The sequence below is a fragment of the Leptonotus elevatus genome, chromosome 17 (assembly GCF_054856555.1).
Source record: "Leptonotus elevatus isolate MCC_2025b chromosome 17, RoL_Lele_1.0, whole genome shotgun sequence".
Classification (NCBI taxonomy): Eukaryota; Metazoa; Chordata; class Actinopteri; order Syngnathiformes; family Syngnathidae; genus Leptonotus; species Leptonotus elevatus.
In genome coordinates this window covers 16400284-16422994 of record NC_141255.1, presented here as the reverse complement: position 1 = coordinate 16422994, position 22711 = coordinate 16400284, and the positions used below count along the sequence as shown (strand labels likewise).

Here is a 22711-nt window from a genome sequence, read left to right as displayed (position 1 = left end):
CAAACCCATGAAATAGGACTAGATTGCAAATAAAAAAATTATTTGACCATAGGTACAATTTCAACCAAGGTGTGTCCTGTAATTATCATCACAGGTGTTAAAAAGGTGACAAGCAGTCCCTGTGATGTTTGGTGTCATGGTGGCTATAAGACCACTGACTAACACATATTGTTGAGAAATGTAAGATCTATGGGACTGTAGCCAACCTCCCGGGATGCGGCCACCGGAAGGAAACTGAGGACAAATTGAACACAGCTCATGCAAACAGTAACAAAACAAATTCAGATGTCGTTTCGCCCCATTGATCGTTTCAAGAGTCAAAATGGACTTCAATGGGAGACGACCAAGGAGGACATCACTGATGAATTTTTTATTATTTTTTTTAAATCGCCAAAGTGCCATGTTGACAAGCCACAAAGCTGGGAGGTGAACATCCATATGAAACAAAAGTGGAAATTTTTGGCCAGGCGCAATAGCTCACAGACACAAAATGAGGCATCCCAAGAAAAGAACACTGTTCCTACTGTGAAATATGAAGGAGGCTATGTTATGTTCTGGGGCTGCTTTGCTTCATCTGGCACGGGTACAATGAAATCTCAAGACCATCAAAGTATTGTAAAGAGAAACGTGCTGCCCAGTTAAAATAATACAATTCAAAAGCAACATCTGATCTTCATTGGTTCATTTTCATAAAATGTTCACTTTTTAGTATAACTTTAGTCACATTCAAGTTATTTCTGTGACCACTGTGGGTTTTTTCTTTTTACAGAGGTGTACATATTACTACTGTGATGAACTTGGTGAGCCTGAATCTGCAGCAGGGTTGAACCTGTTTGAAGAAAACTAGAAAAATAAGGTTAAATGCTCTTCACGCTGACACATCCCTGGCACACCATTTAAGCCTCTGACTCCTCCACACAGGAAGCGTAATTGTACACGTCATGGTTACAGCTGTATTTAAAGACAACCTTGGCAATATCAATGGGAACAAGTGTTCTTACTACTTATGTTTGACTGCTAAATGAGCTCTGAGGCATATTAGGCCGCACTTCATGTCATCTTCACTCCATGACACGGGAATATTTCCACTGATTTATGTAGTTCACATTTGACAGCAAATTATGTCGCAATTTAAGTTTTTCTCTGGCAACTATTCCACACTTTAGGGGAAAACGTGTATTTTGCTGCCCTATTGAGAGGATTGAGCAAACATTCAACCGCGGTTATATTAATCCAAGTCTATGGAAACAAACACACAGAAAACAATAAATTAAGATATTTGGGACAATTCTATGCTTCTAACTTGGATGAGCTTGGTGTGGAAGAACTACCCAACCAATTACAAAATTACTCAGAAAAAATAGGCGACATGATATAATACTGTACTTTAGAAGTCAACATACATTAGTGACATAATGAAATCAAATGTAATTGTCTTATCTTTTTTTTTTGCTGCAGTTCAATGGGCATTGCGTTGCTCCTTCTGGTGGCCCGCCTTGGCCACTTGGTGGCAGAAGCAGTTTGAAAGGAAAAAACACCACAACTTTAAAGGGGAAGTCAACCCCCCAATTTTTTTACAATAATATGTTCAATGCAGCCCCACTAATCTTAATATGGTATTTTGGTTAATATTGTGTAATATTGTGCAGCAAAATCCAGCTGTTTTTATCCATCTCAAGGGTCGGCCATTTTGCCACTTGCTGTTGCCTGAAGACGACATCAATGTTGCTCAGGTTTCAGGTAACAACCAATCACAGCACCGCTTCTGAAAACAGATGAGCTGTGATTGGTCATTGCCTGAGCAACAATGATGTCAATTGAGCAAGTGGCAAAATGGCCGCCCCTTGAGATGAATGGATTTTGCTGCTTAACTCATATTCCACAAATATGCATCAGAATGTCATGTTTAGACTAGTGAGGTCACATATAACATATTACTGTCAACAAATGCTTAAGGTTGACTTCCCCTTTAATGCTATTTTTAGGGCCTGACTTTTGTAACTGGCCACTATTAGCAAATCTGCAAAAATCATCTGTTTGTATGCGATTTAGCCCCCTCCCCCTTCCCCCACACATTAACAACTTACTAATAAGAGACAAAGATAATGACATTCAAACATTTCCCTTTCTGTTGAAAAGTTAAAGAAATACTGAAGGACAAAGTATTGTAAACCAGTCAAACATTGTGGATGTAATCCATATATTTATTGTTGTAAGTGTTAAGGGACCAAAAAATAAGTTATTTTAACACTCATTCGATTATTTTAAATGTTTTGGGGAACCGGTTATTTGAGTTTTATTCTGTCAAATATTGTAATCGGCATCGGGCTCAGTATGAAGTGAGCCAAGTACATTGCCACCAAGACAAAGCAAAAAATATAAAATGAAGACTTGAATCACAAAAATCTCTTATCTGAAGTCATCACTGTACTTTTTCTAAGGTGTGGGAGGAGTAAAACTAAATGGTTTTCCATTAAGTCTTTATGGATACTCTCATCCCTGATTTGATATCCTGCTTGGCGGCACACACGCTCCCAATACAAGGGCCCCCCGAAAATCAACTTTGAGTCTAGAAATGTGAAAAGAAACAGATATCGTGGCGCAACTGCCAAGACTTTAACGCACACTATTAAGAGCTATCTTGGCATTTAGAACTTGTGGTGAGGAAGGTCACTCGGAGTGAAAGTCACACAGGATTCAGCATCCGGCCGGGCTCTGCACATCTGATTGGAGATTTTTCAAAACTGGCAAATGAGCCTCTAACCAAACTTTTCAAAGAATAAACTGTAGTTTTATTCTGTTTACATTCTCAATCAATTGGAATTAAAAGGCTCCATTGCTCCGGGGACGTCTCACATCATATTTGGAATAGGTATTGATTTAAAAAGGATCGCCTTGTGGTTGTAAAGATTTGAAAGTACAGTCCCCGGAATGAAAGAGGGCGACGGATAAAATATGTACTTTGTCCTCTTGTGAAGGAAACAATAGCACATCCTTTGAAGCTTCTGATTAACTAAACAAAACTCCTCCCTAGCCTACTCATTATTGACTTAACAGTCCCACTGCAAACACCCTCAGAAAGGAAGACGGCAATAATAACGACCCCCTTTTATCTTCATAAACACATTTTGCTCTCTCTAATCACACACACGACAACTCACACTCAAAGTACATTTACCTGGGTTTTAAGATGCAGATGTTTCTCCGTTTGGTACCACATGAGGGCGCAAAGACGCTGATGAACCGTACACCCGAGGCCAGGACAGCACGAAAAATGACCTCCAAAATCTTTGCTAAAGGGATTAAAAGGAAAGAAGCATGTTAAAAGCAGTATGGGACCAAATGATTAGATACACTTGGCTTGAAGCCAAGCTCTTGGATTTGTGCAAGGATGTGTGGTGCAAGTTTACACAATGGAGATTCAAGCATGTGCAGTATGGCTCTGATAAATTAACTAATTTCAACAAATTGGCCCAAGAATTATTGCATATTTACAACAACTAATATCTTTAATAACATAATAGTCATCTTTGTTTATCTGTCTATGTAAGTGACATATAATGTCAGGCAAAACAATTAAATGCTCTTACACTACAACATCATCACAATTTCAGTACTTTTTGTGACATTTGTTTGGTGTTGTGCTGTGAGATTGTTAAATTTACAGGTAACATAATGAGATTGAGAAAAGACAGCATCACGAGTAAACCGTCCACCACACAACAACATTACGGATTGTATTTGTTCTTGCACTTAATAGTTGCTCTTTGAAGCATAAAATAATAATAAATGCCACTTTTACAGTACGACTGTGAATGCATAGCATTTTTATTTATTATTGAAAAAAAAATTTCCAACATAGAAACAAATCAGCGACTCTATGCGAGCTCCCCCTAGTGGTAAGCAAAGAATCACTGAATTAAATGTTCAAATATGTTTGCATTTAATCTTTCGGAACGTATTGTTTTCAATCATTTATTCAGGTACAATAATGCTGTTTCTTTTTTATTTTAAGTGAATAATTCAGTACAATATCTATTTTCCTATACAGTGTTGTGTTGACTGAGTTTTCCAACTGTTGCCTGACAATTTTCCCCAAAATTCTAGATGCGCAAACTGCATGGTGCTTGCCTCGCAACAAGCAGCATTTTAGCACATAGTTGGGAATTCAAGATGTTTTTTGCCACCACTAGTTAAACATAAAACAGAGATGATTGCATGTTGTGTTGTAAAACAAAACCATAAAACGTTCAGGAAGTCCCGCTAGCTCAATGCAAACACACAATGCAAAACAACATATATAATCAATAGACACACATTTAGACAGACAATATAACAATACTTACAGGCATAGGCCTATATTATTTACCTTCATCCATCCATCCATCCATCCATTTTCTTAACCGCTAGTCCTCACAAGGGTCGCGGGGGGCGCTGGAGCCTATCCCAGCTGGCTTCGGGCAGTAGGCGGGGTACGCCCTGAACTGGTTGCCAGCCAATCGCAGGGCACACAGAGACGAACAACCATCCACACTCACAATCACAGCTATGGACAACTTGGAGAGTTCAATTAACCTGACATGCATGTCTTTGGAATGTGGGAGGAAACCAGAGTACCCGGAGAAAACCCACGCAAGCACGGGGAGAACATGCTAACTCCGCCCAGGAAGGTCGAAGCCCGGACTCGCGGCGGACGTGCTAACCAGTCAGCCACCGTGCCGCCTCTTTACCTTCAGCAAAAATAAATAAATAAAATATTTATATTTCAGCAAAGTGCGTTAGTTAGAAAACTCTTGTGCATCTGCCCTTATATTGCCCCCTGGTGGTCAAATTTCACGCATCAGAAGGAGTACAAAGTGGGGCAAGAGGATTAAAACGTTCAATGGTCTTTTACTTGTATGGTGCTTTTTCTCAAAGTTCTTCACACTGAAGATCGAACACAATGGTGGTCATGATGGTGGTTCTTGTCGAGTCTAGCATTTTTTTTTTTAAAATTTGAGGAGGTATTTGGTGTAAAATATGTGAGAAGAGTTGCTTATAGATGCTACAGTTTCCATTGTTAACATGATTAAAAAAAAATGAGTTGCCATTATTATGCTTCAAGGGAAGCATTCAACAATAACTGATCAATAAAAAATAACCCCCCAAACAACATTTTGCTTAAGGTCCCATCTCATGGAGGCGTACGTGGGCCGGCTCGGTATTGGAGGTGGGCGACAGCCAAGGTAGGATGTGAAGCTCCATCCCTTCCCTCGCAAAGCCCCACATGCACAGCGCCACTTTTTGGATGCGCACAAAGCGACCCACCCACCGACCTACACCCGCACCACGCCCACCCCCGCACTCTCGCAGCCCAGGTGGGAGCGCGCACTTCGGCCTCGGGATGCAGCGGCTCACCCTCGGCGGACCGCCAGTGGAGCTCGGAGCTCGAGTAGCGACGGGCAAGCCTTAAACCCACTATCCACCTGTACGCCTTTTAAAAGGACTTTTTTTTTTTTTTTACAATAAGGAGAGATCAAGTTGCGTTCAATGCGCAACCATGCTCATCATCTCGTCTCGCAGCGCGCTGCTGTCCGTCTACTATCCGCAGATCTTCCTCATCCTCACCAGCGGTAGCTACCTGTACGTTTCCTAATCTTCGCGATGCTATTTGCTCATCTTGAACACGCCTATATCTTTGATAACATCACTTTTACGCACCGATTACGCACAGCGATCCAAGCAAGGACGCAGGTGCCCAACACAAGGAAGTAACGTGCTCTGATTTATTTCCACACTGAATTGTTTGGCTTCCTCTTTGCTGAGACAGAATATTTTTAGAAATGGGAAAAAATGTGACTTGGAAGATCTAGTCAGTCAAATTTTATGTTAGACCACAAAGGATAAGCAGAATATGTGTGATATATGAATGATAACTGCTATTCCCGATTTTCAATAATGAAGTTCTTAGTTATTTAAAAAAAAAAAATTAACATTCAAGCTCATTAACTGATTAATTACACCTCACACCACCATATAATGCCTTAATGCCAGTTTTCGAGAAAAAAAGCCATTAAGTTTCCAAAGTAGTAAAGTAATTTTCACAAGACACGTGGGGAAAAAAAGTAATAATATTACATGAATAAATTTGCATTTTTCTAAGATAGGATAAAAGTTGTAATATGGTATTTCAATCAAAGTTTAATACGGCAAAAAATATATATTATTGTAATATTATGCCTTTTGTGCCACGAAACACTTTTTTTCTAAAGCTATATTCAATAAAAATGATACAATGCTATATGATAAAATCATGAGATGGCGAGATCCGGTCCTCGAGGGCCGGAATCCTGCAGTACTTGGATAATTCACTTCTTCAACACAGCTCATTCATGATCAGCTCATCAGCAAGCTCTGCATAAGCCTGATAAAGATTTTGTTATTTGGAATCAGCTGCAGTTCGAGTAGGGAAACCTCTAAAACCTGCAGGACTCCGGCCCTCGAGGACCGCAGTTTGCCATCCCTGTCAGATAAATGATACAATTTGCTACAAAAAAAAAACATTGTTTATACAATGATGTCATATTTGTCATGAAGACAAGTTTGTTTTATTAGCTTAATGGTACCCATATGTAGGTTAGCAACAATTCATTGCAAAAAAAAATTGTAACCCAACCTATGGCTCATGGACATCTAAGGGTCCAGACACCCTAGTTTCAGAATCACTGGTGTAGAACTTAAAGGTGTGCCTAATATTTTGGTTACCTTATTTAGTGCAATTCTTAAATCACCACAATGACAGTCAAATCAATTACCTTGTGAATCCATCTGGTTGTGAGCCGTAACGTAATCCAGGTCTGTGTCTGCATACAGGACGTTGTCATCCGTGGTAGCTCTGGGCGCCAACATCATCTGCAACAAGATACCGGGCCTGGCGCCCCGTCAGCGGGCCCTCTGTCAGAGCCGCCCGGACGCCATCATCGTCATTGGGGAAGGCGCCCAGCTGGGTATCAACGAGTGCCAGTACCAATTCCGCTACGGGCGGTGGAACTGCTCGGCCCTGGGCGAGAGGACTGTCTTTGGACAAGAGCTGAGAGTAGGTCAGTCCATTTGCGACTCTGTTGTTGAAGGTTTTTGTAGCAGACTGAGAGGAATCGTTTCAATCCCTTAAGGTAAAATCCATGAGATGGGAAAGGGATTAGGACAATTCAAATTTGATGTCAGTATGTCAAAAAGTACCAAAGGAGTACCTCTTGAGGGTACAGCCCAAGTGGCAAGACATTGTACACTCTAAACGTACAATCTACACCCCATTGAGAAAATGGTTGGACTAACTGTTTTCACTTGGTTTGCGTCAAGGTCCAATGATACAAAAGGTAACAGTATAGCTGAGCAAAAATACATTGTTTACAGCTAAAAGTAGTCTGCATTGTACCCCACAGAGCTGAAATCACAGGCATGTGCCTTTATAGAGGCCAAAAGGGTACAGAAACAGTACCTTGCAAAGTAAAAACCGTTTATCCCAAATGTACTAAAGCACCCCGTTGAGTACATAACTGGATTGTAATGTAACTGTAATCATGGATTTCCAAAGCCCATCCTAAAATACAGACAGACCCCAGTGATTTCCAAATGCCATTGCAAAGTTGTAAAACTTGTCAAAGCAAAGTGGGCCCTACATGGAGAAGTTACACCTTTTACGTCAAACGGGTCAGAGTCCACCGTACTTGCCACAGAAGCCCGTTGGCTCCTCATTGTGAGACCCTTATATAAACTGTATTGCGATGTGAAATGTTTTGTTGCGGTTACGCTGCGGGTTTGGACCCGCGTTTCATCTCGTAGCTCTGGGAGCAATCACTTTGTTCCACAGAGACAGACATCTGGATCCCTTTCCTTCTTTTGTCAAAAGGAAATGTCTCCTTTCACTCTGTGGCGTGTAAAAGCAGCAAAGAGTACGTTCTGGATCCAGATTGTACTCCCCTTGGAGACTCCATGTTAAGAAGCTTCTCCAGCACTACATTCTATACAGTGCTGAAAAGTAAGAAAGTACAAATAATTAATTTGTGACGAAGTACATGTTTAATGTATATGTACTTTACTTGAGTAATTAATTTTTGCAAGACTTCATTTTTACTGTCAACATTTGAAAAAACACATCTATACTTTACAATTTTCTTTTGTTTTTTTTAACCTGTGCTGATAAAGGGATACTTAACTCATTGAGTAATTTTCAGCAGTAAAAAGTTCATATTTTGTCCAGAATTTGCTAACTTCATTATTTTTCATGTACAATTAATACCTTAAAAAACAAAACCTTCCACTTGCTGTCGACTGAAAATGAACCTGTGCTGAGGCAGAAGGTAACGACCAATCATGGCTCACCTGTTTTCTGGGTTCGGTCAGCAAACTGAACTGTTAGGATTAGCTAATTGGCTTTTTTTTTAGTCAGTTCAAAACATTAGCCAAGCTATGAGAAAACGTTTTGCTCTTAAACCTTTTAGTCTGAACATTTTACATTTCACTTAAGTACATGAGTTAAAAGCAGTACTTTTACTTTTTTTACTCATATATCTGTACTTAAGAAGTCCCTGTAAAGTCACAATAAATGTCTTCTAAAATCAACACCAAATAGAAAAGTGTGATTGACAACCTTGACAAATTTGAATACAAAAAGTGTAATTCGTAAAGTATCAACGTTTTCCATGTTATACAATGAGGCACTCACGGTCGACATGCTGGTTGTCATGTCTAGTCCCTCCCCCACTCTTTCGGCACTCCAGGGTGTCCACACCAGCCCGAAGCCCCGTTCCACACGCTGGCTTGTCAAGTCCGACTTATAAAAAAAGAAAACAAAACAAAACTCAATCTTCATCCTTCCTCTGCATGATGTGCACGCACTCACGGGTGCCAATGAGGCACTCTAAAGGTCAACGTCAGCGGACTATCTAAGAAAGAAGATAAACCAGCCACGTAAAACTGTGGATGTAAACAAAGGCGCTCAAGTTCTTATATAGTGGGGGAGTGTTGACTCATGATGGGATCCAAGTGCATAACTGAATGTCGTTGTAGCCACGCCCACTAACACTAGAGCTCCACAACTGAGTGATACATAGTTCACAGTCTTTGCATATGTTCAGCAAACATATTAGAACATAATGCCTCTAGAAATAAATCTGACTTTACACTCACTTTACAGGGTCTTTAAGTACAGAGTCAGTGTAAATACTTCTGCTTCTATATCTATTGTTCAAACATAAACAAGCATAAGTGACACAAGTACCAGTTTGGTTTCAGCAGCAATTGCTCAAGAGCGTCAGCTGAAATGGCGCTAATGTACCATCTGTACCACTTCATCTGCTTGAGCACGGGCCCTTTGAACTCATTAAGCGTTGAGAAAGAGTCGGCTTGAATCACACTAACCACTAATTGAAGTCAGGCCCAGCCGGCAGCTGGATGGCAACAATGCGCTGCTGTACAATCCAAACAAATCACGGCGAGAGGAGATGGCTGGTTGGCTGTCACATGCGCCTTATGCCTTGAGAAATGCTCCCTGTACAATATATGCGGATTGAACAGATTTAGCCTGATGAGTGAAGACTTCGGAGTTTGTTATTAGTTAAGGATTGAGGGACCATAGGCCCGATGGTTTCACTTTGTCAGGTTGGAGGGGAGCCATTAGAATTGAGACGGTGTGCATTAATACCGCGGCCTGAGAGGATGCATTACACTGATTGCCGCGGGCCGATATCCTATTACACCGACCCACTGTGGTGCCAGTAAATTAATTCACCCCTCGCATACCCCCCTCAGCATGCCATAAAATATAAGGGTGTTTATTCTCCAGTTAAAATGGTGACACGCGAAAAATCCCCTTGGAAATGGGCATGTGTCAGTCAAGTTTGGCCACAGAGGGTTTCAACAACGTAGGATCGCTTGCAAAAACAATGTGGAATGCCGAAGACGGACAAGGACAGACATTTAAGCTGTGTGAGAAATTCCATTAATGAAACACATAAAACAAAACAGGAAGGCTTATCCAGAAAAAAACTAAACTAAAAACTTTTCTGGTCAGCCAGTAGATGTCACTTGTTTTCCTCAAGTTAGGACAGACAATAAGTGAACCAGAACAGCTGATGACTCCAGCCATTAGTTGTGGGCACTTGACATAAATTGGCGTATAAAAATGGGCCAAGTGACGAGACAGAGAATGATTGCAAGAATCGACAAGTAGTTCTTAATAGATAATAGTGTCGTAACAGCATCTAAAGGGCCGTCCTTGAAAGGCTCAGTGGTTTAGTATGTTGGCAAAGGGTCCAATCGTCTAAGAACAACATTTCTCAAGAAATAATTGTCAGGAATTTGTGGGGATTCTATCATGGACAAACCATAATATCCATAAAATATCCGGAGAATGCATCAAAATCACGCCATGGAGAGAAGATACCGATGTTGAACAACCTTCCGTCCCTGCATTTAAAAACTGACACGAGTCAATAAAGGATATTACTACTTGGATTTGGAAGGACTTTGGAAAACCATTTGAAGGAAATGCAATTCGTCACTGCATCTGCAAAAGGTAAAAAATTGATAAATGAAAGTAAGACTCAGCTTTGCAAAGGGAAAACCATATATCAATAACATCCATAAGCCAGTTCTGGGCTCGGGCTCTGTCTCAGATGACGCAAAGTGGAAAAGTCCGCTGTGGTCAGACGAATCCATGTTTCAAAATTGCTTTTGGAAATCTTGGCTTCTTGTGTCCTCATTGACTAAAGAGGCAAAAGGAGCATCCAGATGCTTCCCAATACAAAGGCAAAAAAGTCAGCATCCGTGATGGTATGACGGCGTTTCGGTGGCCGACAGCATCATGGGCAATTAAGAACCTTCATCGCCGCCTGTGCTGCAAACCAGATGACGTCTTCTAATTGAAGCCACATTCTGCATGTGCTACATGAAAGAACTGCTGTCTATAGTTACCTCACACTGACAACCTAACACCGGTGGTGGGCCATTTGGACTAACAAGGCCTTCTCTACTGGCCTAAACTCCATCAGTAGCACTGTACAACCTTAATTCTAATAATTCGTCCCAATGGTACATTGAAATCAATCAGTTTTTTCTCTTCAGGTAGCCGGGAAGCGGCCTTTACGTATGCCATCACAGCTGCCGGCGTGGCACACGCGGTGACCACGGCATGTAGCCAGGGCAACCTGAGCCAGTGCGGCTGCGACCGCGAGAAGCAGGGCTACCATGACCGCGAGGAGGGCTGGAAATGGGGCGGCTGCTCAGCCGACGTTAAGTACGGCGTGGACTTCTCGCGGCGCTTTGTGGACGCCCGTGAGATCAAGAAAAACGCCCGGCGCCTGATGAACCTGCACAACAACGAGGCAGGACGAAAGGTATTGGGAGCAGAATTGATTCAATAGATTTAATTTCACACATTTTTGACACATCAATGTCATACAATCGTTTTCACATGACACGTTTCCATCGAGTGCTGGAGTTCAATTCACAATGTTATATTTACAGGGTATGACATCATACCAGTCGAGGGACATGTATTTAGTACCTGGGCCTCCAGTGGGGAGTCAATATGGACGGCTTTTCCTCATCAAATAGTTTTGCTCTGACCAACCAATAAAATGACAGATAAATGTTGATGTTATTGCGGGCTGATTGGTTAAAAAACACCCATTGCTGACAGAGATTAAGCTATATAAGGCAGCACTATTGATTCTCAAGGCCCTGGTTAGATTAGATTGACATGACAGCACAGAGAATAAATCAAGTTTCAAGTCAAGTCATTATCCGGTCTTCATAAAGATAGAAGACCAATAAGGTCAGATAATGAGCTTAACGGCCAATTTATCTAACCGGTACGTACGTGTAACACCTCAAGTCAAGTCCAGAGTCTCTAACTCCTAAATTCAAGTCAAAATTCAAGGTATCTAGTTTTTGTCAAGTCGACAAGTCATCTCAAGTCAAAGTCACAATGACTTCAGCCCCAAGCTACATCACATAAGTCAGCACCAGAACAAAAGTGCAATATGGCAGTTATCGCAAGTTACCGTATGTCCCAGACCTACCCGTGATAGTTGATAAACTGAAATATATTTAGAAAATTAAATTAAAGATGAACGGCGATAAAGAGGGGATTACCATATACCAAAAACTTGGTATGATACAGATTGAATATTTACGTCTTATCCACTTTTGACAATGGAAATACAATACATATACAGTACCAAACTACATAAACCGAATTGTACTGCATGGCAAAAATGGTCTATGGTGGTTCCTTACGGTTGTGGCAAATGTACTCAAACTCTGTACTCAAATAGATATACAGATACTTGTTTAAAAAGACGACTAAGAAACAAGAGAAAACAAATATTCCTAATAAGACACATTTACCCTTTATAACCTCACAGACTCGAAAACATGAAAATTATTAACATTTTCTAAAAAGTATTCAGAAAGATCCAAATATTTGTTCTTACTTCCCACAACTGAAATCGGATGATGATACTTCAAGGTCCACAAAACAAACTTAGTTTGTTTGTGAACAGATTCTGGAAGAGAGGATGAAACTGGAGTGCAAGTGCCACGGCGTTTCGGGTTCCTGCACCACCAAGACCTGCTGGATCACCCAGCCCAAATTCCGAGAGATTGGTTACCTACTAAAGGAACGCTACGGCACGGCCGTTCAAGTGGAGCCGGTCCATGCTTCCCGCCTCCGCCAGCCTTCCTTTCTACGCCTGAAAGAAGGCCGGGGCTACCAAAAGCCCACTGACACCGACCTGGTGTACCTGGAGCGCTCGCCCAACTACTGCGAGGAGGACAAGGCCACGGGGAGCACGGGCACGCGGGGTCGACTCTGCAACGGGACATCGGCGCACGTGGATGGGTGCAACGTGATGTGTTGCGGCCGGGGGTACGACACGCACCACTACACGCGGGTCTGGCAGTGCCACTGCAAGTTCCACTGGTGCTGCGTCGTCAAGTGCAACACCTGCAGTGAGAAATCTGAAGTTTTTACCTGCAAGTAGAAAGGGGGATGATGGATTTATTCAACGTATTTATTCACACATTTTGCACATTTTTGACATCCTTTAAGACAGCAGATGTATATTTGCCTTACATGCCGGTGTGAAACAAACACATGCTGCAAGAGAAAGGATATGTTATTTGAAGGCTTTGCATCAAAAGGTATGGCACTTATAAGGAAAATAATTACTAGGATGGGTACGTGAGGGGGACAATGGGAACATGCTTAACTGCAGTCCAAAGTGAGGGAACACCATTGGCTAAAACGCTGGAATACAACTGACTGTAACTCACACTGTATTCTGTTTGAACACTGAAATTAAAAGTAAATAATTTATGTTAGACTTTATTGCATAATTCCAGAGGCTGGAAACAACAACTCACCATTTTTTTGCTTCTCCTTTGTGATCTACTGTTGCAAACTGGACTTCTGCAGTGTCTTCAGTGTTGATGAAATATTCAGCCAGGTCTGTCCTTTGCAGCCATGATTAGTAACCTGTCCCGCTTTAAGCTATTGATTACGGATGGGGGATTTTTCTCGGGCCCCTTCTATTTTTAGCATCCAACCTCGTGAGTGTGAAGATCACTTTCCATCCCGACTGTGTTCATTGTTTTGTTTTCGAAGGGCTGAGAAAAGCATGTGAGGCCCGCCGGAACGCCACCGTGGTGATGCGACCCGGTCGGGCCACAGTGGACGTTCCCATGAATGGCTCGGACCCGGAATTCCACGCTTCCAGTGCGGTTTAAGCCCGCCTGGGTGGATGGCATGTGCCTTAACCACACAGACTAAAGGCCCTTGCAGCTATTTTTGGTCCATCACCCATCATGTGTTAAATGTTTATTTAGGCTTTATATAACTGCCAAAACCATTTGAAGAGTATATTTTTTTATGAGGAACATGGCACTTTATGTCATTTAACAAATGGGAAGGACGTCGCCATTGAAAAAGTGTTTACTAAAAAAAAAAAGTGAAAAAAATGTTTAACTATTGTCTTTGTGGGGGGAGGGGAGAGGGTCACATTTGAGAGCTATAAATTATTTGGGGTTCATACTGTTGTTCCTAAATTGTTAATAGTCCATGCTTTACCAAAGTAGCCCAGATTGATATACAAATCAACATAGACCAGAAAATTAGTCAGACTGTCATAGTCAATTGTGCAACTTTAGTACAGACTTGAGTTGTTTTTTTGTTTTGTTTTGTTTTTAATAATAATTATTGATTTCTCAAAGTAAATCCATGCTGCTCATTTCTTTACTTCCATGACACGTTTTCAGCTTCCTCTTAATGCCTGTTGTGTTTTGTTGCATCTGGCCTTTCTTGGCTTCAATAAAGTCATAACAAATCATTGTGGGGAGCAAACAAATGTCTTTATTAAGCCTTATCCTAAAAAGGAACTTTTTCTTTTTTTTTTTGCTGAAGAGATAAACACAAAGCAGAATAAAACGCTGATATGGGAAACCCCAGAAGTGGTGGCCCTGACTAATATGTTAGGAGGGGAGCAGACGGCCGTGGCAGAGCTGAATGACTCGCACAGCCTCTTTTCCTGTGCGGCTCAAAAGCATTGCAGCAAGCCGGTCGAGCGCAAGTAACCGCTGTTTTGTTAGCTGTCTGAAATCCTTGGGGACCGGAACAGCGTAAGCTCCCCGCACTATGGCGGCGGATTGAGGGGAGAGTCTGGCCAATTGTTTCAGTGCATCTTGTCATTATCAAAGCAAACAGGGTGGGGCAGGGCACGTAAAGCAACGCATTGTTGAAGTGTCAGGACTGTTCAGCTTAGCGGGTCGGGATTCTGTAAACTAACGCTTCTCTGGCCCCTTCATCTCATCCAGAGTTACCGCAACAAAAAGTTAATTACAGGTTCTATTCATTGACGCTGGAAGAAAGTTCCCTTGAAATATAGTTTTACAAAGTGAAGAAAAGCTGCATGAGGTGTGAAAAGTCAACACTGTAAGGTTGAAGAACAAAGTCATTAGCAAGACTGAATGTCTTAAGCCCTTTCAACGCTGCATTTATCTACAATAGTGCAATGAGTTTGGATTACATTTCAAAAACTAAGATGAAGAGTCTAGTGAAAGTGTGTTAGTTATTCTCTATGTAACATTCTCTTCTGTTATATGATTGCAGAAGTCACCACTATTCTGTTCATGTAACTTTCAAGGTTCAAGCAAGTCCCAAGTTACTGTGGCAAAAATCATACAAGTCCCTACTACATTTCAAGCAAGTCGAGTCAACTTTAGTTAATTAAATCATAAGTCATACAATCCGGCTCAGTCACAACGTGTATTCACTCATTAATTCACAAATGCGCTTCAAATGTGATGCTGTGAGACTACAGCTGAATAAATGTGTTATATCTTGCTTCGACTAAAACGCAACAAGAAGATATTAGGATTTGAGAGTTTCATCATATTGTGCCAATACTGTCCACTTGAACTGTGATTTACAGGTTTTGTCACTTATGAAATATTACAAGGCTTTGCACCTTTCTATATTTATGACTTATTCATAGCGTATGTTCCATTCAGAGTCCTATACTTGCAACATGCTGGGCATCTGGTGACTCGGAGAGCTGAAAATAAGTCAACAAGATCTAGATCTAGTCACCAACCTGGCTAATGGAATATTACATTCTAAAGTCTTTAGATTATATCACAGCTTTGTTTCCAAAACATAGCATGAAGATGTCCTATAGCCTAAACCTTACTTTTCTATTATGCAAATTCTGAGCACTTTAATACTGTACTAACAAGCAGTTTGTTTCCTCCCTACACTCTGCTTCCACATTTTTTAAAACCTGTGATCCAGTGGAGGGCCGCTCCATCACACGAGAACATCACACGTCCTTCTGCGTTGGTCTGAGCAACAAGCTCCCATCCCGCTCCTCTATGCGAAAGCCCAAGTGCTTGAGCGCAGAGTAGTCAGCGTCGCCGCGGTGCTCCAGAGACGCCAGCAGCTCCTGGTTCTTCGGGTTGTGATCAAAGAGGTTCCGAATGGCTAAAATAGACCACTGGCTAATGACTGGGAGTGTTATATAAGGAAAGAAAATGTGATTTTTCCACTTTAGGTGGCCAAGGAGATGAGTCTTACAGACAAATTGAAGCACTTTCGCCTTTCGAACACAATTTGAAAAATATAACATAGATAAATATAACCAAGAATATCGATCTACAGAAAAAATACAAAATTGACCAAATTTGGTTGTACAAGGCTTTGGCCTGATGTCAGGAAATGCATATTGCTGGCCAAGGATACAGGGGTTGTTGCTGTCTATTCTGCAGTTGTCCAGAATGAGGGGGATGCCTTCCAGTTCTCTCACCTAAGGAAACAAATTCGCATGCAAATCAATGTCATTTTCTTGCAGGACTAATGGGAAATAATCAGCACTTTGCAGCACATTTTTTCAATTGTGCTGTTGAATTGTTTTCCAGCTGTACTACAATTGCAACGTAGCACGCTCAACAAAATCAATGTTGTTGTCTCTCATAATAAGTGAGAAAATATTGCCCATGTTTAAAAATTCCAAGTGATTATTTGATGGCAAATGATACCTACAGGGGGAAAATTGTAAAAAGTAGCGGCATAGTTGTGGGTTTGCATGAGCCTGTCACAACGACATCATCTGCTTCTTATCATTTATTTGCGTCTAGAGGCTCAATTATTGTATTTGCTTGCTGCTGACCTCCACTTGTCACGGCGGTTACTCTCCAAATAGAGCGCCAGACCTAATAGCCGAGTAAAAAAATAAATAAAAAAAAATAAAGAAAGAAAGAAAGCTGTTGGTGTTGTCAAAGATGAGAACAAACAGCCCCACTCTGCATTTTCCACTGCAGCAACAGGACTTCAGCTTTATGCGCATCCAGTTCGGCACTTGGCGAGGACATCTTATGCTCCAATCTCTCCAGACGATGAACGAAGTAAAATGTGGCTTACTGGAACTTGCGTGGTGAAAACAGATATGGGGTGATTTCTGACCACTGACAGGCCGCAGATCAGCATCCATAAATATTACGGAGAGGCCAACTGAGGGTGTCCATCCCACAAGCATTCCATCAATCGCTTCCTATTAAATGGGACTGAGCCCTGCATTGTGGCACGCACGGAGGCCAGCTCCTCCCTAGACCGCTGTAATATTTATCTTGATGTGACGAGTGAGATGTTGACAGCAGGCGATGGAGGCAAACTGATAAAATCGCGGCAGCGCAGGCGAACTAGGGAGTGGGTGAGTGCCAGAACATGCTTTGTAAGGACAGGAACACGCAGACTCCATCAACTCATTTCCTCTCTGTCGTCGTCCAGCTGAGTTGGCGGCCGCCTGTTTCACGCCCGCACTGTAAAATAATAACGCACTAAAGAACAAATGTTGGGAAAAAGCAGGGAATCCATCTCTCTGTTTAATCTCGCTCAAAAATAAAGTTCCCATAGCAGAGCTCTCACAGGAGAAGACCAATAAAACACATGACTGCAAGTGTTATTTAAAGAGAGCAATGCGATTTTTACACTTGAGGCCATGAGGGTAAATTGTGGATGTAAATTTTTTAGCTAATAAAGATATGATCAAAACTTTGTACAATCACGTAAGTAGAGCTAAAACAACTGGAGAGGCGTCCTGGCTGGTCCACCAAGATTAGAGAACCACAATCGTAGTAAGAGCGAGCAGCCAAAGCCGAAGAATCCTGATTGAAATCAGCTCCTAATTGTTCCTTGTTTAATATGAGCTTGATGTGGTTATTTATATACAAGATGGCCACCGTGGCCAGTGCAGTGGTTAGCATGTCTACCTCACAGGCCTGAAGTTTTACAGTAGGTTTGAATTTCAGCTCCAGCTTGCATGGGGTTTCTCTGTGTAGTCCGGCTGCCTCGCACATTACAGAAATAAGTGGTTAAAGCACAGGCTGACAATATCATTTTATGTGGGCCGCAAAAGCAAATCAAGTATGTCAACTTCCATGAAGCTTGCTATCCGTACCAACATTTCAAATTGTCTTATGTACTTAATAGCAACTACAAAGTGTTTAGTCAATTAACAACTCTAATTGAAGATCTAAGTCTAACATAAAAGACTTTGCCTTTGGTCTTAAGTTTATGTCCAATAAATCTGATATTGTTTATTGTAATTACTTGTGTTAAAACATGTATGAGAAGCAGATCTTCAAAAATAATCACATATTAAATTGCAAATGCAATGAGATTATTTTCAAAATCATTCAGGTCCAATGAACAGAGACACTAAATGAGCATGCCGACTGAGCGGCAAACAGTCCTGGTCGTACTCTAATGAGGACAAGCACTACAGATTTTTAGCATCTGTCTACCTTGTTCTGGTTGTTGTAGTGGGTGTAGCACAAGTTTGCAACAAGCCTGATGAGGTGAGCCTTGAAACTGATGACGGGGGATTGGCTGGACGGGTCCATCTCCACGTCCACCAGGGCGTCGAAATTCTGTGCCGAGCTGAAGATGTTCTTACTGCTCTTTCCGATGGTGTGAACCTGCTTCAGGAGCTCTGATGGGAAACAGGAGAGCAACACTTAAATTCTGTGTTTTATCGACTACGGGGCAGGAATGTGTGCAGGAATCTGCTTTCTGTCATGACACCTTTACGACAGGAGTTGGGCTGGCCCAGCTGGGGGTCAAGTCATTCATGGGAGGTTGTTGTTTGTGTGATTTGATTTACCTATGGTGGTCACCAGGAGGTCCGGATGGTCCTGTAGGAACATAAATTGTTGTTGGTGTGACGTCATCTCACACAGAACATCGAGTAGACTGATCACCGTCAGTGCCTCCTGCAGGACCTGTGGAATATTGCAATGCAATATATATAGAGTAAACCCCAGCCTTCTTTAAAAAAAAATTAAATACAATTCATAACGGTCATGTATGTACCTCGTCACTGGAGGCAGAGCCGGTGGCGAGGCTCAGCACGGCTCCACAACCTTTCTGGAATGAGGATGCGAGGAAACGGGCCACGCCGGGAGGGATGCCATTATCCAGTGACTCGCCGCCACTTAGCTGGGCAGAGATCAGCTCTAAGAGGGTAAGCCTGAATAAGACACAAACAGAGCACTTTTCTCATTTCTTTTGCACTCTTTCAGCGGAAAACGTTTGGACATTTCTGCTACAGGTCGTAACAACAACATCAACACAGGTAACGCCATTAAGAATTACAGTGTATTTTTTCAGCATTTAGTGTGCATATAAAGGCCATTTTGAAGATTATTTTCATCTTTATGGGTGAGGAGTGAGATTGTCACCTGCTATCTTGTCATGCAGCAACAGACTTGCTTTCAAGAATATTTGTGTATGAAAAAAATGTATTACCTTTCACAGGGAGACATTGCAGAGTACATGTTTTCAACCAGAGCTGAAGACTTGAGAAAATGCTGAGTTGCAATAAGCACCCTGTTAAACAAGACACAGCGATAAGAAATGGACTCTTCTGTGACATCAATAAGTCTGCCAGTCGTCTCTTACGTCCAGTCCAGCTCAGGTTGGGTTCGACAGAGCTCCATCACCCTAAGCGCCAGCTGGATGTTCTGCAGCTCAGCCAGTTCTTCCACCTTGCTTTCATCCAGGCACGTGTGGAGCACCATGGAGGCGTAGCTCACTGTCTTCTCGTCAGCCACATTGAGCAGCTGCCTGCTCGCAATGTGGGCAAACGTGCTTGTGATGAGTCTTTTTTACATTCATGTACTCACTCTTCAAAATATTATTGCTGTGCACTATTTTGCATTAACTGTTACTGAGCATGATGAGAGCAGTTTTATACCACCTGTCCTTTATGCACCATGGGTAAAAAATATTTTCAGATATCTATACTTCACTTGAGTATTTATTTTTCTGACATCTGACTGGACATCATTACATTGTTATAAAGTATCTTGCAATTCCATCAACTTACAAGAGTAGAGCTGGAAAACTCAGCCGCCAAATGACATCTTTACACATTTGGTTCCCCACGGATAGATTACCAAGAAACTGGATCCCACAACGCAGAGCTAAAATAGATAATTGAAGAAAAATGGGTTAGTGGTCCTCTGTTCATCACAGGAGTATTATTCCACACACATCCATGATAGGTGAAAACTGATATTTAAAACATTTTTTTATCGATAAGTCTTAAAATACCCCTAATTTATTATTTAAACTGGGACTGAACAATTCATTGATTTTAATTTCACATTGCAGTGCAGTAGAATGTCATTTTAAAATCACACAAGCTGCAACTTTGGGTTCCCAAGTCTGTCGCTAAGCTTTATTCATATTTTATTTATTTATTTATACAATTTCGAAATAGGTTCAGTGCATAAAAGTGCAGTCCACATGTTAACACCCTCTTTGTATTGTGAAACATGAAAAGTTAAAGTAATAAAGGCACAGATTTTATTTGCATTACTGTTGTAATCTGCTTTATGGCCTACTGACATTTGCGTATAATAAATCTGATATTGTTTAATGTAATACAGATTACATTTTTGCTTGTTTGTTTAAAGTATATAATAGAAGAGGAACTTGGGGAAAAAAATCACATTTAAATCGCAATACTCTGGGGGAGGAGGAAATCGCAATGAAATTTTTCAAAATCAGCCAGCCCGATTTTGAACATATCTAAACCTTGCAAAAGACACCATTTAAATGCATTTTATAAATATATTTTATAAATTGCATACATAAAATTGTAATTGAAAAATGTAATAATTGTAAAAATTGCAAACATAAAATGTAAAGACAAGAGTAATAAACCTTCAAATACCTCTGCTAATAATCACCACATTGAAAATTATTGAATCCATTTTTAAAACACAATGTAAAAGGATTTCAACGCAAAACATTTTTTTACTGAAAAATCTGTGATATACTGGGGATTTATTGTACTTTAATTGGGAATTGATAACTTACATTCAAAAATGCCATCCCCGCTCTTTGAATTTGTGTGAAAGAATCTCAGGAGTTGAATGGAAATATCAACAAAACCAAGTTCCCTGGAAGAAGAAACATATTGACGTATTGGAACACGTGTACATGAATTATGCATGTTGTTACCTGAGGAGGCTCTGGTTGTGAGCACTTTGCACACAGGAGTTTCTCAGCGCCCTGAAGCACTCTGCGACAAGCTGCAGCTGCAAGCTGACGGTTTTCAGGTCCTGATCGAAGCCGTAGGCTTGGAGCTCATCGCTTAGTCTGGATAAGACCTTCACAAGAGTGGAGAAAGCTTCTCTGTCCACAACATCTCTGAAGGTTGAGTAAATAAAATGGCGCAATTACTTAATAAGAATACATTTTATTTCCAGTGGTTTTGAATTTCTAAGTTTAATTTATCCCATGACTAAGCAATCAGTTTACTGGTATATATAATCAATCTTCTCCATTTAAATCAATGTCCAGTGCCATTCCAGTCCCCCATTTCTTTTTTCGAAATGATTGATTGTGGAGTCGTCAAGTGTTTGGGGATTGAGTTCCAGGGCTGAAGTGTAGCAGAGCAGAAAGCCCGGTCATCCAAGAAAGCCTACAGTTTGCTTTGAGGGGGGAAGAAGAGGTTGGAGGTGAGGGACTTGTGGTTTAGGGTGGGTGTGTAGGGGTGAGCAGGTTCCTTGAGGTCCTCAGGTGCATTGCGGTGGGTCATGATGACAGACATTTTATAATAGATTCTGGAGGTTTTGGATAATTAAGTGTCCAGGTACAGTTCATGAATTGTAATCAAGAAGGCACATGCAGAACTGTTTTGAACAGTTCTTTTCCGAGGTCATCAAGAGTTATACAGGAAAATTGACCAATTTCAAAACTGTTCAGAAATTATTAGTAATAGTTACTTTAATTGAATAGTGCACAGTATATTTGTATTAATGTGGCCCTCTCATACATCTGAGTAAGGTCACTACAGTCGCTAATACAATTTCATTTTATTTTTGTTTTTAATTCTGCCTCAGCTTCCACCTTGTCCTATAAGGTGAGGAGAATACATAAGTAATATACAAGCTGCTATACCGTCGAGTAGTTTACTTGTACGTGTGACAGTCAGTCACGTCAGTCCAGTGGCAGTTCAGTTAGCTTAGCAAGAAAGCTAACACCTCCGGTGTCAAACTATACGAGACAACACACGTCTTTGTTCCCACCTGTATTCTTGGTCCCGTAACGCGCTCGTAAACGTTTGGAGAGCCTCCAAGTGTTCGGGGCAGTGTTTTTCATTCAAAATACGCACAATATACGGTGAAATGTCATCTGGGTTGGGAGTAGCTGCCATATTTTCTTACTTCGGTTGTGTGTGGAGGAAACGCGGAAGTAGTTCTAAAAGCCCGTTGGTTGATCCGCAGTTAAGGGCGGAGTCAAAACATGTGCTAGTGTTTTCAAGCACATTTCATGCAGTTCAATGACAACAAACGGTCACTGAAGGTGAATGAATGCAGCAGATAACATTTAGTATAGGTTTTATCCTGTCCTAACTTATCTTGACTTCTGCAATGTTTAATTAGATATTATTATTGCCCACTCCCTTTAATAATTCACACAAGTTCAACACTGACATATGCAATCCATTCACCGAATGCAATGTTTAAAGTCTGCAGTCCAGATTTTCATTTATTCGAGACAAGTTGTGGGACAGTTGTTGCCACAGGACAAGCATCTGGGATTTCCATGCAGTGTGGTAAAGTTTAGATCACAGGATTTTCCCCCGCTATGGTTGCCCCCTGTGTT

At 41.2% G+C, this 22711-nt stretch overlaps 2 protein-coding genes across 3 annotated transcripts; one reads left to right on the top strand and one right to left on the bottom strand.

Moving 5' to 3' along the window:
• Nucleotides 1-5360: 5360 nt before the first annotated feature.
• On the top strand, nt 5361-14363 carry wnt7ba (wingless-type MMTV integration site family, member 7Ba). Of its 2 annotated transcripts, none has more exons than XM_086058560.1 (4): nt 5361-5612; nt 6853-7079; nt 11104-11375; nt 12546-14363. In XM_086058560.1, exons 1-4 carry the CDS (start codon nt 5530-5532, stop codon nt 13023-13025), a joined length of 1062 nt encoding a protein of 353 aa, XP_085914686.1. In that variant the 5' UTR covers nt 5361-5529; the 3' UTR covers nt 13026-14363. The 2 variants fall into 2 exon arrangements, with proteins under 2 accessions (XP_085914686.1, XP_085914685.1); XM_086058559.1 differs by having other exon boundaries at nt 5361-5622.
• A 3-nt stretch (nt 14364-14366) lies between these two features.
• Nucleotides 14367-22281, bottom strand: atxn10 (ataxin 10). Its single transcript, XM_086058558.1, has 11 exons — nt 22132-22281; nt 21062-21250; nt 20918-21000; nt 19920-20016; nt 19493-19657; nt 19340-19420; nt 18905-19061; nt 18696-18813; nt 18337-18524; nt 16277-16340; nt 14367-16042 (listed from the first exon to the last, which is right to left on the bottom strand). Exons 1-11 carry the CDS (start codon nt 22257-22259, stop codon nt 15858-15860), a joined length of 1455 nt encoding a protein of 484 aa, XP_085914684.1. The 5' UTR covers nt 22260-22281; the 3' UTR covers nt 14367-15857.
• Between the last annotated feature and the right edge of the window lie 430 nt (nt 22282-22711).

Bases quoted from the DNA above. Each gene is read 5' to 3' on its own strand.
- wnt7ba (XM_086058560.1), top strand. From the start codon at position 5,530: ATGCGCAACCATGCTCATCATCTCGTCTCGCAGCGCGCTGCTGTCCGT. The intron at 7,080-11,103 runs GTCAGTCCATTT...TTTTCTCTTCAG, and splicing joins TGGACAAGAGCTGAGAGTAG to GTAGCCGGGAAGCGGCCTTT. The intron at 11,376-12,545 runs GTATTGGGAGCA...GTTTGTGAACAG, and splicing joins ACAACGAGGCAGGACGAAAG to ATTCTGGAAGAGAGGATGAA.
- atxn10 (XM_086058558.1), bottom strand. From the start codon at position 22,259: ATGGCAGCTACTCCCAACCCAGATGACATTTCACCGTATATTGTGCGT. The intron at 20,017-20,917 runs GTAAGTTATCAA...TATCTATTTTAG, and splicing joins CGGGGATGGCATTTTTGAAT to CTCTGCGTTGTGGGATCCAG. The intron at 18,525-18,695 runs GTAAATCAAATC...GTTTCCCATCAG, and splicing joins CCTCCTGGTGACCACCATAG to AGCTCCTGAAGCAGGTTCAC.